Source organism: Mixophyes fleayi, chromosome 8, assembly GCF_038048845.1.
Source record: "Mixophyes fleayi isolate aMixFle1 chromosome 8, aMixFle1.hap1, whole genome shotgun sequence".
NCBI lineage: Eukaryota > Metazoa > Chordata > Amphibia > Anura > Limnodynastidae > Mixophyes > Mixophyes fleayi.
The window spans coordinates 79,916,173-79,932,010 of NC_134409.1; the positions used below are offsets into that span (position 1 = coordinate 79,916,173).

General features: G+C 45.0%; 1 protein-coding gene across 1 annotated transcript in view; it reads left to right on the plus strand.

The window, feature by feature from the left end:
* The window catches only part of SLC25A17 (solute carrier family 25 member 17), a 197,688-nt gene that overhangs the window by 158,714 nt on the left and 23,136 nt on the right, over positions 1 to 15,838 (plus strand). Inside the window, exon 8 of the mRNA XM_075182792.1 lies at positions 2,632 to 2,714. Within this exon, the coding sequence (XP_075038893.1) occupies positions 2,632 to 2,714 (83 nt within the window). The remainder of the gene's footprint in view (positions 1 to 2,631; positions 2,715 to 15,838) is intronic.

Consider the following 15,838-nt stretch of genomic DNA (forward strand, 5'->3'; position numbering starts at 1 on the left):
AGAATGCTTTACTGTTGGCATGACACAGGATTGATGGTAGCGCTTACCTTTCCTTCTCCGAACAAACGTTTTTCCAGATGACCCAGACAATCTGAAAGGGGATTAATCAGAGAAAATGACTTTACCCGAGTCCTCAGCAGTCTAATCCCTGTACCTTTTGCAGAATATCAGACTATCTCTGTTGTTTTTCCTGGAGAGAAGTGCCTTCTTGACACCAAGCCATCCTCCAAAAGTATTCGCCTCTCTGTGCTTGCAGATGCATTCACACCTGCCTGCTGCCATTCCTGAGCAAGCTCTGTACTGTTGGTTCCCAGATCCCACAGCTGAATCAACTTTAGGAGATGGACCTGGCACTTGCTGGATTTTCTTGGGCGCCCTGAAGCTGCCTTCACAACTTTTGAACCTTTCTCCTCGAAATTCTTGATGATCTGATAAATGGTTGATTTAGGTGCAATCTTACTGATAACAATATCGTTGCCTATGAAGCCCTTTTTGTGCAAAGCAGTGATGACTGCATGTGTTTCCTTGCAGATAACCATGGTTAACAGAGGAAGAACAATGATTTCAAGCACCACCCTCCTTTTATAGCATGACAGAGTGATCTCCAGTCTTGTCCTCGTCAACACTCTCACCTGTGTTAACAAGAGAATCACTGACCTGATGTCAGTTGGTCCATTTGTAGCAGGGCTGAAATGCCGTGGAAATTTTGTTTTGGGGATAAAGTTCATTGTCATGGCAAAGAGGGACTTTGAAATTAATTGCAATTCATCTGATCACTCTTCATTACATTATGGAGTATATGCAAATTGTCATCATAAAAACTGAGGTAACAGACTGAAAAATAATATTTGTGTCATTCTCAAAACTTTTGTCCATGACTGTATTTTAAAGATTGGGATGCAAAACTGTGAGAGAGACTGCATATGATGAGAAAAGCAGGTGGCAGAGTAAAGGTTGACGTCAAGGTAGTAGTACTCTTGGGAAACTAAGAAAAAAGGGAGATTTGAGGGGAGGTGGTTCCTCTGGGAGGAGGGGAATTGGTAAATTTTATTTTGGATATGCTGGGCCTTAGGTAGCATTAGGACAAACATGCAGAAATAGAAGGGATACAGTTGCTAATACAAGGTAGAGAAGGGGAGAGGTAGATTTTGGTGTCATCAGCATAAAGATGGTACTGAAGGCTAAATGAGCCAATTAGTTCACCAAGAGAAGAGTTGTGCAGTGAGAAAAGCAGAGGGCTCCCAATGCCAGAGGTAAAGATGCTAAATGAGCGATTGGATAAGTAGGAAGTGAACCAGTAAAGACCTGTGTCATGAAGACCAATGCATTGAAGAGTATGCAGAAGTGGATGATCAAAAGTGGCAGAGAGGTATAGGAGGATGAGTATAGAGAAGTGACCCTTAGACTTTGCTGTAAAAATAAGCAATGAAGCGCATGGACACAATGAAGTATTTTGATAGCAAATGAAGGGCATAGCATTTTTATTTTTTTTGTAACGGTGATGCTATTGAGGCCTGTGTAATCAATACAGGGTCTGAGTGAGTGATCCTTCTTTTCCACACAACACACCAGAATGGAAAGTGGGAGATATTTATTTTATATGATCTCAACTTGATTGCATGCTACCCCCTCCTCATTTAATGTTAAACATTTTTTCAGTAAAGCTTATGGGAAGGACCAAGGTTTCATTTAGTTCCAGGTGTCCTATGGAATATTTTTTAATTTTGAGCCAAACTGTGCACCCAGTTATTTTGTATGCTCAAGATGACAACGAGCTACCATTAAAGGTAGTGGTTAACACCACCTATGATGTGGTGTAAAATTGGGGCCTTTTGCATTTTTAAAAAGCCCTGGTTTGTCATGTAAAGTATTTCCTGCAAGCTTGCTCCAATTCAATCTTTATAGCTCATTTAAAGAAGGTCCCCAAAACTTAACCTTGTGTGTAATTGAGTATATTAAGCTAAAATATGAGTGTAACGTACTGGGTTTGGCATTCTTTTGATTTAGTGGGCCCCCCATGTCTCTAATGTTTCAGCACTGCTCTGCTCTATAGTGTTAAAACTTGCTTGTTTCAGACACATGCAGGTGGTAATAGTAGAAGTGGGTATCCGTGGACTACAACAGATAAATAACAGTTACAAAGTGTCCTAAAGTAGTAGCTTGCTGTCAATAAAATGAAAAAGACGTTACGTTTATCAGCGCTTTCAATGTCTATATAGGGCTATTTAAGTGCTTAAACGACAATGACTTCTCATCACTTAAAAGTTAATACCAATACCCCCTTGCTACGGAGTACTAGTATGTGACCAAAATCTCTTCCAAAGCTGAAATACCCATCCTTCTAGAAAACATAAATATATATAGATATAGATAGATATATGGATATATCTATCTATATAGATATAGATAGATATATAGATAGATAGATATAGATATAATGTATTTTGGCTTATATTTATAAATCAAACCTTTGGAGTAATTTAACCTTCCCAGAAAGTCCAACGGGTGAACATTTCTGTTAAAGAATAGCTTCTTGTGATTCAGTTAATTGTTATTTCTAATAATGATTTCTTTAAAAACATGCTAGCAATATAGTCAATTTCTTGTGAATGGTTAATTTTGGTTTTGCAGTTTGGCCATGAGAAACTAAATCCGAAGAAACGGAATCTGGGAGGTTTGCACAGTGTCATTTACCTTCTCAAGCAACGTGTCAGGTATGGTTTGTTTTCAGTGTATGTCAGTGTGTGAAAAGCATGTAATGTTGCAAAATTAATTAACGTAATTTCAGTACAGCTAAACCAATAGACAAAACACATATCCATACTGTACATGATTCACAAAGCTAGATATTGAACGGAATTATGTTTCTGATAATTCCAGTCATGGGGTTGAGATTTTCCTAGATTAATCAGAAAAACCTTTGGAGACATATACAGTATACAGTTATAAGAGGTTAGGGAATCATTAATCAAATAAAACATTTGTAGTTGGAACCACATTTTTTATGCCTCCAGGAAAAAACAAGCATATTTAGTCATTCACACATTTTGTGCATGAAGGGATCCCACTGCAATATGGAATATTTTATCCTTTGAGCTCACTGATGTAATAGATTCTCGGAGCCTAATTTAAAGTTGGGCACATTTGTTGTCTGAAAACACACAGAAAAGAAGTAAAAAAAAATGCTACCCTATTTTAAATCGGTATGATAATGTAGTGTCATACACTTTTTGACTGTTATTAAAAAATGCTAAACTTAAATTTTTCCTTCACTCCCACATCTGTTATTTAATCTTTGAAATTCCAATGGGAGGGGGTGTGTGGCCTGGTCTTTCATAGAGTAACTCTTTTTGCTGTGTGCTCTCAGTCTTCATGATCTGTGAAAGATCTCCTACAGTAGCAAAATTCTTTTGACGGACCCTTTCCAGTGGGTGTGGCTGGATTACTTATCAATAAATTCTGTGGCTGCATCATTTAGCAATAACTTATAGTATATATTTGTTGTAATTAGGAGTGCAGTGCACCTCTGTATATCATTGTAAATGTACTTATATTTTATATTGGTATGTGTGGAAATGTATTGACTTCTGCAACAGTATGTCATGTTTGAGTTTTGAAACTGTTTGTAGACAGGTAATCTCATGTTATTTAGATCTATTTATCCCTGAGTGACCAAAACATCTGTTCAGCCTGAAAGACAGGAGGCGGTAATTATATTAGCTGGTAGACTCCCTATGCATGTGATCACAGATGAATGTGAATTTTGCAAATTAAATTGCGATAAAAGCAAGATTATAGAAATGTTATATCCTGATGGTAATCATTTAATATAAAACCTCAGATGTAGTGGTGCCGCTAGTAGCAATGCAAAAAGGAGTTAAACCCCTCCAGACTGAGTTATGTGCAGGCTGCATGAAGCACCTGGATTGGTTAGAGGGGCAGAAGGCTGGATTACGTCCTGGCTGGGTATCTGTGTAAATCTACATAAAACTTGGTCTGTTCGACCATGTAATGTACCATTATCATACCATCTGTAACTTCTGAAAAGATTGCTAGTACCACAGACTGGCATGTAACTGTCCTTATTAGGATTACATGAGCTAATAAAATATCACTGCTTCAAGATCCTGCTTTGACAACTACTTACTTGTGCTGTAATTCCTGTGACCTATAGATTAGACCAATCCAATCCGTTATTTGGCTGTTCTGAGGTTGAAACCCTGCATCCAGTACCAACCCTCTGCCCACTACTTATCCTTAGGATGTAAGCTCATTGAGCAGGGCCCTCCTCCCTCTTGTGTCCTTACCAGCTTTTCTGCTCCATCTCTACCGTATTAGCCTGCTTAGAGCTCCTGAAGTGTCAGTATTTTTTATTTACTGTTCAGTAATGTAATACCCTGTACTGTCTACTGTTTGTGCATTGTACTGCGCTGCGGAACTCTTGTGGCGCCTAACAAATAAAGGATAATAATAATAATAATAATACTTACAGCTCTGGGCAGTGTGATAGGCCAGGGTTAACTATCCACTGCAACCCTAATCTGAAGGCAAGAGGTTGGGTGTACCAGTCAGGTGCCCAGCAAGGGTGTACACTAGCAGCGAGAGTTACCCAATTTTATAATGAATGTCTATAAGGAAGTCTACCAGCCAGTCTAATTACCTCCCCTGTGCTTTAAGGCTCAACCGACGTGTTTGTCATTTAGCGATGAAAAGGTCTAATTAACATCAGATTACCTGTCTCCAAACTGTTGCAAAAACACATCACCTCCACTCATATGCTTACTTGGCACTTCCTATAGAAAAGTTACAAAACCCACACATGACATATTGTCTCCAAAATTAATAAATTTCCATACAAAACACATTCAAATATAAAAAAAATATATTTGCAGTGATGTAAATTGGCGCCCGCACCACTAATTGAAATAAATTTTTGCAATAATTTATTTCTACGTGATCCAGCCACCCTCCTTTCCCCACTTGTTCATGCTGGCCACCAGCAGGCCATATCCCCACAATTTGGCTCCTGGTCCCGCAGTCTCTTAGGGTTAGCGGAGGTGACTCAGGGTTCCAGCTCTTCCTTCTGAGACAGCCCGTCCACATTGCTGTGGGCCTTTCCTTGTGAATGATGTGAAAGTCATAAACTTGAAATGCAAGGCTCAAAAGTCTACCATTTTCCCCTGAGATGTGTTGTAGCCACTTTAAAGGATTCTGGTCAGTAACCTCAATAAAATGGCGTCCGTACAAATAAGGTTGAAGTTTCTTCACTGCCCAAACAATTTCCAAACATTCCTTTTCATTTGTAGCATACCCCACCTCCCGGTTCAGCAGTTTTCTACTCAAATAGGCCACAGGGTGCTCCTGCCTATCTGGCCCCACCTGGCTAAGTACTGCTCTGAACCTGCACTGTGACGCATCAGTTTGCACAATAAAGTCCTTGTCATAATTGGGCACCAACAGTACTGGAGCACAAACTAGAGCTTCCTTTAATGACTGAAATGCCAGCTCACAAGCTGGCATTTAACTACTTTGGGGAGTTTTTTCTTAGTGAGACTTTGCTACATTACTAAAGTCTGGGACAGAATGTCTGTAGTAACTTGTAGTTGTTAAGAATGCCAGTACATATAAAGGAATCTCTGATTGCCTCTACCTTTGCTGGTTCTGACCTAACCCTTCCTCCCCCCACACGATGGCCGAGGTACTGCAGCTCTGATATCCCCATTTGGCACTTGTCTGCCCGAACAGTCAGACCAGCCCCCTAATCTTCCCTAACATCAGCCGTACCTGCTCTAGATTATCCTCCCAAATGTTACTGAAAATTGAAATGTCTTCTAGATAAACCTGAGCTCTGTCCAGGAAATCTACCAAACCGTTCATACAGGGCAAGGCGTAGGTGTCAGATATGGTGATGTGGTGCATCACCAAGCAAGTCCAGCCGGGCTTCCTACTAAACTGAGTCGCAAAGGGCCACAGCACTGCCTCAAGCTACTCCCTCTTGCTGGCACTCAACTGCTCATCGCAGCCCACTTTCTATACACCACCTTCATGTCTGACGTCCGTGAGTAGGTCAGGTAGTGGATCACTTCCTGCTTCCTCAGTTGGTAAGCAGCAAACCGCTGCTATCGACTCCACACACTTGTGGTATGACTTCGACATATTCACATGTTAGGTTTGCTGCCGCTTACCGTCGCTATCAAATGACACCACATAGGTGATGTCACTCCGGCATTTTGAGACCCTGTACGTTCCAGCCTAGGCAGCCTGGAGCTTGTTCTGACACGTGGGTGTAAAAACAAGTACCTTCTGCCATGCCTCAAATACTCTGCCGAGCGCATCCTGATCATACCAAGTGTCACGGGCACTAGGAGTCTTTGCCCAGGATATCACCAGATGATGTTCTTACCAGAGTAATATAGCTGGTACTATGGTCCTCTGGTAGCAGGGTGACAACGGAACAGGAGAATCAGCAGATGGTGAGAGAATGCTCAAGGAAAGTCTATGACTAGCAGCAACTGGTAATAACTAGATGTATGTACACGAGGAACCAGATGGACAAGTAAACGTGAGGAGAGTCAGTGGTCTGCGTACAGCAAGTTGTACCACTGCTATAGTGAGGAGGAATGTCCAGGAGTAGAGAGGAGGTAGTGAGAGTCAGTGGTCTGCGTATAGCAAGTTGTACCACTGTCTATAGTGAAGGAATGGATTCCAGGTGCAAGTAAGTAACGGGGAAGTCAGTGGTCTGCGTATAGCAAGTTGTACCACTGCTTATGTGAGAGGATACTTGAAACTGGTGCCACAGGGAAACAGGAGTCAGTGGTCTGCGTTCAGCAAGTTGTACCACTGCTATATTTATGTGAGGAGGGGCACGAGGAGATGAATGGAATGGAATGCAGAGGATACACGGGCACACGGAACCTGATCCCACGATGATAACCACAATACAATAAACTGACAAGCGCTGCTTGAATTATACAAAGTCACTATAGAGATCCAGGTAATAGGAAACAAAGTCAATAGTAACAATAGCTTCAGTAGATGGAAGACTCCGGAGATGAACACAACACAGTCCAGGCGGATATGCAATACAATAGCAAAGTCAATAGAAAGTATGCATACCGCGGTTCAGGAGAGCAGGCTGTCAAGGAGACGTGCAGGGATACCTGAAAGGCTGAACGCCGGCAGGAGGAGAGACCACTGGAGGATGGAAGCGGTAATCAGGTTGGTGCAGCGCACGGAAGGTAACCAGTAATCAACGGAGCAATACTCAGGAAGCAGTAGTAAGTAAAACTGGAAACATGATGAACACGGGAGAGTTGAGGCTGTGTCACACGCCGGACTCCCGCTGTCTCCCCGGGAGCCGGCGCCTGTCCCCGCTGACTCTGGAGGCCTCCTTCACCAGGATTCCCCCCTATTAAGCAAAACTCACTTACCTGGTTCCACGCTGCTGCCACCGTCCAGCGCTGTCTGTTTCCTCCTTCCGTTCGGCGCTCAGTGTTCTGCGCATGCGCAGAGCTGTCTAGCCTTTTCTGTGCTCTCACTGCCCTCTATTGGCTGCCTAATAGGAACTGCACTATATCTAAACCCTATGACCAGAACTCAATGCTGGTTCTTTCAGTCAGTCCCTGACTCTAGTATTGGATACAGCTCCTGTGTTTTGCTCCTCTCCGAGGTTCCAAGTCGCTATTCCTCCGGGAACACCACCTCTGGTGGCTACGCTACCGAAGCTCCGGTCAGCACCCCCAAGTGGCAACTATATTCTACATCTGCAAGCCAACTTCCGAGTATCTACGTTGCAGTATCTCCCTGCTATTTCCACTCCCAAGTGGCAACGTCGCTAAAACATTACCGGCATCATCTCTATCAAGTGGCAAGTTTATTCCTAATTGATTCTACGCTCTCTCTATTGTGGTTCACTGGGAACTTCCTTAGGGGACCGCGACCTGCAAGTGGAAGCCGCAAAAGCCCATATTCCCTTGCGGGAATCACTGGTGAACACCTTTCACTTGTTAGACTCCGCGCCCCTAGCGAGAGTAACGCCAATCCCGGCTGAACTACTAGGATCCGGTTATAACCCTACTGGTACGTGACACTAAGAACCAGCCATGTCAGATCCTGATAGAGAACCTTCCGCCAAGGATATGCTTCAACACTTGGTTGGAAGAGTGGAGCGCCAAGATGCGGTTCAGATGCAACTTTTACAATGTCTGCAAACTCTGGCTACCCGTTTAGACGCACTACAGGTGGCTCCGCCTCAGCCGGCTATTCAACCACAACCACAAGTTGCTGAGGGTCCTCCTGCAGCTGCTTCCTCTCTGCGTTTGCCAACTCCCTCCAAATTCGATGGTGACCCTAACTCCTGCCGTGGTTTTTTAAATCAATGCTCCATCCAGTTTGAGTTATTACCTCAGAATTTTCCTACCTCCAGGTCTAAAGTGGCTTATATGGTCTCACTCCTATCCGGCCAAGCCCTAGCATGGGCCTCTCCTCTGTGGGAGCGTAATGACGAACTCCTCAACGATGTTACAGCTTTCACCTCAGCATTCCGGAGGATTTTTGACGAACCAGGACGAGTGACATCTGCTGCTACAAGCATCCTAAGACTCCGTCAGAACTCACGGTCTGTGGCTCAATACGTTATTGAGTTTCAGACTCTATCCTCCGAACTCCAGTGGAATGATGAGGCGTTTGTCGCTGCCTTTTGGCAAGGGCTGTCAGAGAAAATCAAGGATGCCCTTTCGACTCAAGAATTACCTCCCACCTTAGACGCATTAATTTCTCTCTGCAACCGGGTAGATCTCCGGCTTCGGGAAAGATCGTCCGAGAAAGACTTTCCTAGACGTACTACCCTCCGGCTAGCTCCTTGCTTTCAGCCACCCACGTCTACGGACGAGCCTATGCAACTGGGGCGCTCCCGTTTAACTCCGGATGAAAGGGAGAGAAGGATGAAAAACAGATTATGCCTATATTGTGGAGATTCTGGTCACCTCCTAGTTTCTTGCACCCGGCGTTCGGGAAACGACAAACCCTAGCCTGCACTGGAGAGGTCAGTCTGGGGACTTTTACTTCCTCTCCAACTTCTTTTCCAGATCTAACCTGTTCTTTTCCTGTCACCTTGCATCTACTTTCAGGGCCCAGGTCATCCAAAGCCTTGTTGGATTCAGGAGCAGCTGAGAACTTTATATCACAATCGCTAGTAACACAACTTGCGCTGCCCACTGTTGCGCTGAGGAGGCCCATGGCCACTACTGGCATCGATGGCTCCCGTCTCCCTCACGGCAGTATTCTTAGACGTACCAAACCTATCTCCATGCAAGTGGGGGCCCTCCACTGGGAAAAAATTTCCTTTCTCGTCCTGCCATTGACCATCAGCCCAATCATCCTTGGATTACCATGGCTCCATCTACATTCACCCCATCTGGATTGGCCCTCATCACAAATCATCGCATGGGGCCCAGCATGCTCTCACCACTGCCTGACACCAGTCAAGTCTCTCGGCTTCACGCAAATTCCAGAACCCACTACGGTTATCCTACCGCACCAGTATTCTTCGTTTGTGGATGTCTTCTCCAAAGTCTCTTCCGAGTGTCTACCACCCCACCGACCTTGGGACTGTCCCATCGATCTCCTTCCGGGGAAAACCGCTCCTCGAGGCCGAGTCTATCCGCTCTCACTACCCGAGACAGAGGCTACTACACGTTACATCAAGGAAAATCTGCAACGCGGCTTCATTAGACCTTCCTCATCACCTGCCGGAGCGGGGTTTTTCTTTGTGAAGAAGAAAGATGGAGCACTCCGTCCTTGCATTGACTACAGAGGCTTGAACACCATCACTATTAAAAACCGCTACCCTATTCCTTTGATCACCGAGCTATTCGATCGCATCAAGGGTGCGAGGGTCTTCACTAAACTCGACCTCCGCGGTGCATACAACCTGATTTGGATACGCTCTGGGGATGAGTGGAAGACGGCTTTTAATACACGGGACAGGCATTACGAATACCTGGTAATGCCGTTCGGCCTATGCAACGCTCCTGCTGTTTTTCAAAGCTTTATTAACGAAATCTTCCGTGATTTACTATATTCCTACATAGTGGTATATCTAGACGATATCCTAATATTCTCCAGAGACCTTTCCTCTCACCGCCTACATGTGGCTGAAGTTCTTTCCAGATTACGCATCAACCGTTTATTCTGCAAGTTGGAAAAGTGCATTTTCGAGGCCTCTAAATTGCCTTTCCTGGGCTATTTAGTGTCTGGATCAGGCCTACAAATGGATCCCGGGAAAGTTCGTGCTATAATCGACTGGCCCCAACCAACCACACTCAAAGCCATTCAACGTTTCCTGGGTTTCTCCAATTATTATAGACGGTTTATTGATAGTTATTCCTCTATTGTGGCACCTCTGATAGCTCTTACCCGAAAAGGAGCAACACCACAGGTTTGGTCCCCAGAAGCATTGGAAGCTTTCCATTCTCTCAAAAGAGCCTTTTTCTCTGCACCTATCCTCCAGCAACCCGATATTTCTCTTCCTTTCTTTCTAGAAGTGGATGCATCCTCCGCCGGTGTGGGGGCAGTTCTTTCTCAAAAAAACTCCCAAGGCAGGTTCCATCCATGTGCATTCTTCTCCCGCAAATTTCTGCCAGCAGAGAGTAATTATGCCATCGGGGACAAAGAACTTCTGGCCATGAAGTTGGCCCTAAACGAGTGGCGCTATCTTTTGGAGGGGGCTCGTCATCCAGTTACGATCTTCACGGATCATAAAAACTTACTCTATCTCCAGACAGCCCAATGCCTGAATCCACGTCAAGGCCGCTGGTCGCTTTTCTTTACCCGATTTGATCTGCGAGTCACTTTCAAACCCGGAATAAAAAATAAGAAGGCGGATGCATTATCTCGGGCTTTTCCAGGTAATTTGGGAACAGACACTTTGCCGGAACGTCCTATCTTGGCCTCTAAATGTCTAAAATTATTTTCAACAACTCCAGCTCCTATTCCCCCTCAGGGGAAAACATTTGTTCCTCCTCATTTACGGAAGAGTCTCCTACGCTGGTCCCATGCTTCACGATTCGCAGGCCATCTTGGCTCCCGTAAAACATCAGAATTACTCTCTCGACAGTACTGGTGGCCCAATTTCCACTCTGAAGTTAAAGATTTCGTGGCTGCCTGTCCTACCTGTGCTCAAAACAAAACCCCCCGCCAAGTCCCACAGGGGGCTACTCCACCCTCTTCCACTACCTACCAAACCGTGGACTCATATTAGCATGGATTTTATCACTGACTTACACCCAGCTAATAAATTCAATACCATCTGGGTCATTGTGGACCGCTTCTCTAAAATGGCACACTTCGTTCCACTCATCGGTCTTCCGTCCTCAGTATGTCTGGCTCAACACTTCATAAAGGAGATTTTCCGACTACATGGCTGTCCCGCGGAAATTGTCTCGGATCGTGGGGTGCAGTTTGTCTCAAAGTTCTGGAGGTCCCTTTGTCATCTTCTGGGCATCCGTCTGAAATTCTCCTCCGCGTATCATCCCCAGACCAACGGCCAGACGGAAAGGGTAAACCAAGATCTTGAAACGTTTCTCAGGATATTTTCCTCAGCCAATCAGAGGAATTGGATGGATTTATTTCCCTGGGCAGAATTTGTTCACAATAATTCCTTTCATGAATCCACATCATCCACTCCCTTCTCCGTGGTATTTGGGCACCATCCTCGCATGCCAGAATTTTCAGCCCTCCCTCCCACCCAAGTGCCAGCAGTTAACACTCTTCGGCAGGACTTTCTATCCATCTGGTCTCGAGTTCGGAAGGAACTTAAAAAATCCTCCACTCGCTACAAGTTAGCGGCAGATAAGAAACGCAGAGCTGTTCCTCTGTTGAAGATTGGCGACAAGGTATGGTTATCTACAAAGAATATTCGTCTTAAAGTACCCTGTAAGAAACTGGCTTCTCGCTACATTGGTCCTTATAGGATCATTCAAGTAATCAGTCCGGTTTGTTTTAAGTTACGACTACCATCCACTCTGCGTATTTCTAATGCCTTTCATATTTCCCTATTGAGACCGCTCATCATTAATCGAAGAGCGCTCCTGGGTACGGGCTGCAGACATCTGTGCTCCTCTTCAGCTGAAAAAATTTCATTCCAGTTTTCCGAAAAAAACAGGTCCTAGGTGTTCAGTGCCCACCTTTAAAGGGGGAGGTACTGTCACACGCCGGACTCCCGCTGTCTCCCTGGGAGCCAGCGCCTGTCCACGCTGACTCTGGAGGCCTCCTTCACCAGGATTCCCCCCTATTAAGCAAAACTCACTTACCTGGTTCCACGCTGCTGCCACCATCCAGCGCTGTCTGTTTCCTCCTTCCGTTCGGCGCTCAGTGTTCTGCGCATGCGCAGAGCTGTCTAGCCTTTTCTGTGCTCTCACTGCCCTCTATTGGCTGCCTAATAGGAACTGCACTATATCTAAACCCTATGACCAGAACTCTATGCTGGTTCTTTCAGTCAGTCCCTGACTCTAGTATTGGATACAGCTCCTGTGTTTTGCTCCTCTCCGAGGTTCCAAGCCGCTATTCCTCCGGGAACACCACCTCTGGTGGCTACGCTACCGAAGCTCCGGTCAGCACCCCCAAGTGGCAACTATATTCTACATCTGCAAGCCAACTTCCGAGTATCTACGTTGCAGTATCTCCCTGCTATTTCCACTCCCAAGTGGCAACGTCGCTAAAACATTACCGGCATCATCTCTATCAAGTGGCAAGTTTATTCCTAATTGATTCTACGCTCTCTCTATTGTGGTTCACTGGGAACTTCCTTAGGGGACTGCGACCTGCAAGTGGAAGCCGCAAAAGCCCATATTCCCTTGCAGGAATCACTGGTGAACACCTTTCACTTGTTAGACTCCGCGCCCCTAGCGAGAGTAACGCCAATCCCGGCTGAACTACTAGGATCCGGTTATAACCCTACTGGTACGTGACAGGCTGTCTGGTATCCGGCAGCAGTGGGAAGGCACGCTGAACACGGGAGAGTAGAGATGGTCTGGAATCCGGCAGCAGTAGCAGATAGGAATCAGTGGAGAGCTGACACGATGAACACAGGAGAGTTGAGACGGTCTGGAACCCGGCAGTAGTAACGGAGGCAGCGGAGAGCAGACACGCTGAACACAGGAGAGTTGAGGCGGACTGGAATCCGGCAGCAGTAGCAGATAGGAATCAGCTGAGTGCAGGCACGATGAACACAGGAGAGTTGAAGTGGTCTGGAAACCACAATCGAAGTAAACAGGAATCAGCTGGAGCTGAATACACGAGGAAACACAGGAACACCTTCAGAGGCTCATGGGGAATGAGACTCCAAGATCAGGCAACCAGGTAATGATCACAGGTGGTTTAAATAGGGAGCGTTGCCTGATCATCCAATCAATAAAAAGCAACAGGTACTGAAGGTTTCATAAGGGCTGCACATGTGCAGACCCTCAGGATGGCAGACGGCTACGGTTCCTGAACACAGGAGAAATGGCACTCACAGTCCGGTGAGTGACAGTACCCCCCCTTTGAAAGGTGGGCACAGAACACCTGGAACCGGGTTTGTCCGGAAACTTGGAATAAAACTTCTTAAGAAGAGCTGGAGCATTGAGATCTTCTGCTTTAATCCATGAACGCTCTTCAGGACCAAAGCCCTTCCAATGAACGAGGAAACGAAGAACTCCTCGCAAAATTTTTGCATCCAATATGTGAGTAATCTCAAAGTCCTCCTCTTGATGAACTTGAACTGGCCGAGGTGCTGAAGGAGGGACCGAGAAACGGTTGATGATAAGAGGTTTGAGCAAAGACACATGGAAGGCATTGGAAATACGAAGGTTCTTAGGTAGTCGAAGTTTGAAACAAACTGGATTTATCACTTAAATGATCCTATATGGACCAATAAAACGAGAAGCGAACTTCATAGATGGGACCTTCAAACGAATATTTTTGGTTGATAACCATACACGATCTCCGATTTTAAGTGGTGGAATAGCCCGTCTCTTTTTATCTGCAAAAGACTTATATCTGGCAGATGTCTTATTTAAACAGGTTCTGACCTGAGACCAAATATTTTTGAAGGTCTGACAAACAGTCTCTACAGCAGGAACTTGGGTGGGAGGGAGGGCAGGAAATTCCGGAAAAGACGGATGGTGACCGTAAACCACAAAGAATGGAGTTTTAGAAGATGATTCATGATACATGTTGTTATGAGCGAATTCAGCCCATGGAAGCAAATCTACCCAGTTGTCTTGGTTGGCTGAAGAGAACATCCTTATAAAAGTCTCAAGATCTTGATTGACCCTTTCGGTTTGTCTGTTTGATTGAGGATGGTAGGAGGATGAGAGTGATAATCGGATACCCAAGGTCTTACAGAGGGCCCGCCAGAATCTGGAAACGAATTGCACTCCTCTATCTGAAACAATCTCGGAAGGACATCCATGAATACGGAAGATTTCTTTGATGAAATAATCAGCCAGAGTAGATGAAGAAGGTAAACCGGTCAAAGGAACGAAATGTGCCATCTTCGAAAATCTGTCCACCACTAGCCAAATAGTATTGCACTTTTTACTAGGAGGAAGATCAGTAACAAAGTCCATACTAATATGGGTCCACGGCTTGGAAGGAATGGGTAGTGGTTGAAGCAAACCCGCTGGAGTTCTGCGGGGAGTCTTAAACTGGGAACACAATTCACAAGCAGCCACAAAATCTTTGACATCTCTCCTCATAGAAGGCCACCAGTAACTTCGAGAAAGAATTTCAAAAGTCTTGCGTTCACCAGAATGTCCAGAAAAACGAGAAGAGTGAAACCACGAAAGGATTTTCTTCCTAAGAGCAGGAGGCACGAGGGTTCTCCCAAATGGTAGCACCTTAGTGGAAGAAGCAGCCAGAGAAACACATTTGGGGTCTAATATAGAGTGGTTGGGACCATCTTCAATGTCTGAGGACGTCACAAAAGCTCGAGATAGGGCGTCTGCTTTTTTATTTTTCGCAGCTGGTTTGAAGGTTATGATTAGTTCAAAACGAGAAAAGAAAAGAGACCATCTTGCTTGACGAGGATTCAAACATTGCGCAGACTGTAAATATGACAAATTTTTATGATCAGTAAAAATTGTCACAGGATGACGAGCTCCTTCCAACAAATATCTCCATTCCTCTAATGCTACTTTTATAGCCAGCAACTCCCTGTCCCCGATGGTATAATTCTTCTCCGCAGGCAGAAGACCCCGAGAGTAAAAAGCACAAGGATGGAATTTTTGTTGCTCCGATCTTTGGGAGAGAATGGCTCCTAAACCAACATTAGAGGCATCTACCTCTAGGAAGAAGGGAAGCGTCACATCAGGCTGTCGAAGAACAGGAGCGGAGGAGAAGGACTCTTTGAGAAACTGGAAGGCTTGAAGGGCCTCAGAGGACCATTGTTTAGTATTGGCCCCTTTACGAGTTAGGGCCACAATAGGAGATGCAATAGAGGAGAAATCTTGAATGAAGCGTCTATAGTAATTGGCAAAACCTAAAAAACGCTGAATTGCACAAAGAGTAGTTGGCTGAGGCCAATGTAATACAGCATTCACCTTTTCTGGATCCATCTAAAGACCAACTCCGGAGACAATATATCCCAGAAATGGAATCTGGGGCAACTCGAATGAACATTTTTCTAACTTGCAGAATAATGAATTTTTCCGGAGTCTGGAAAGGACCTCTGCCACATGTTGATGATGAGAAGGCAGGTCCTGCGAAAAGATCAATATGTCGTCCAGATAGACGACGACACAAACATATAACAAGTCCCGAAAGATCTCATTAATGAAACCCTGGAAAACAGCGGGGG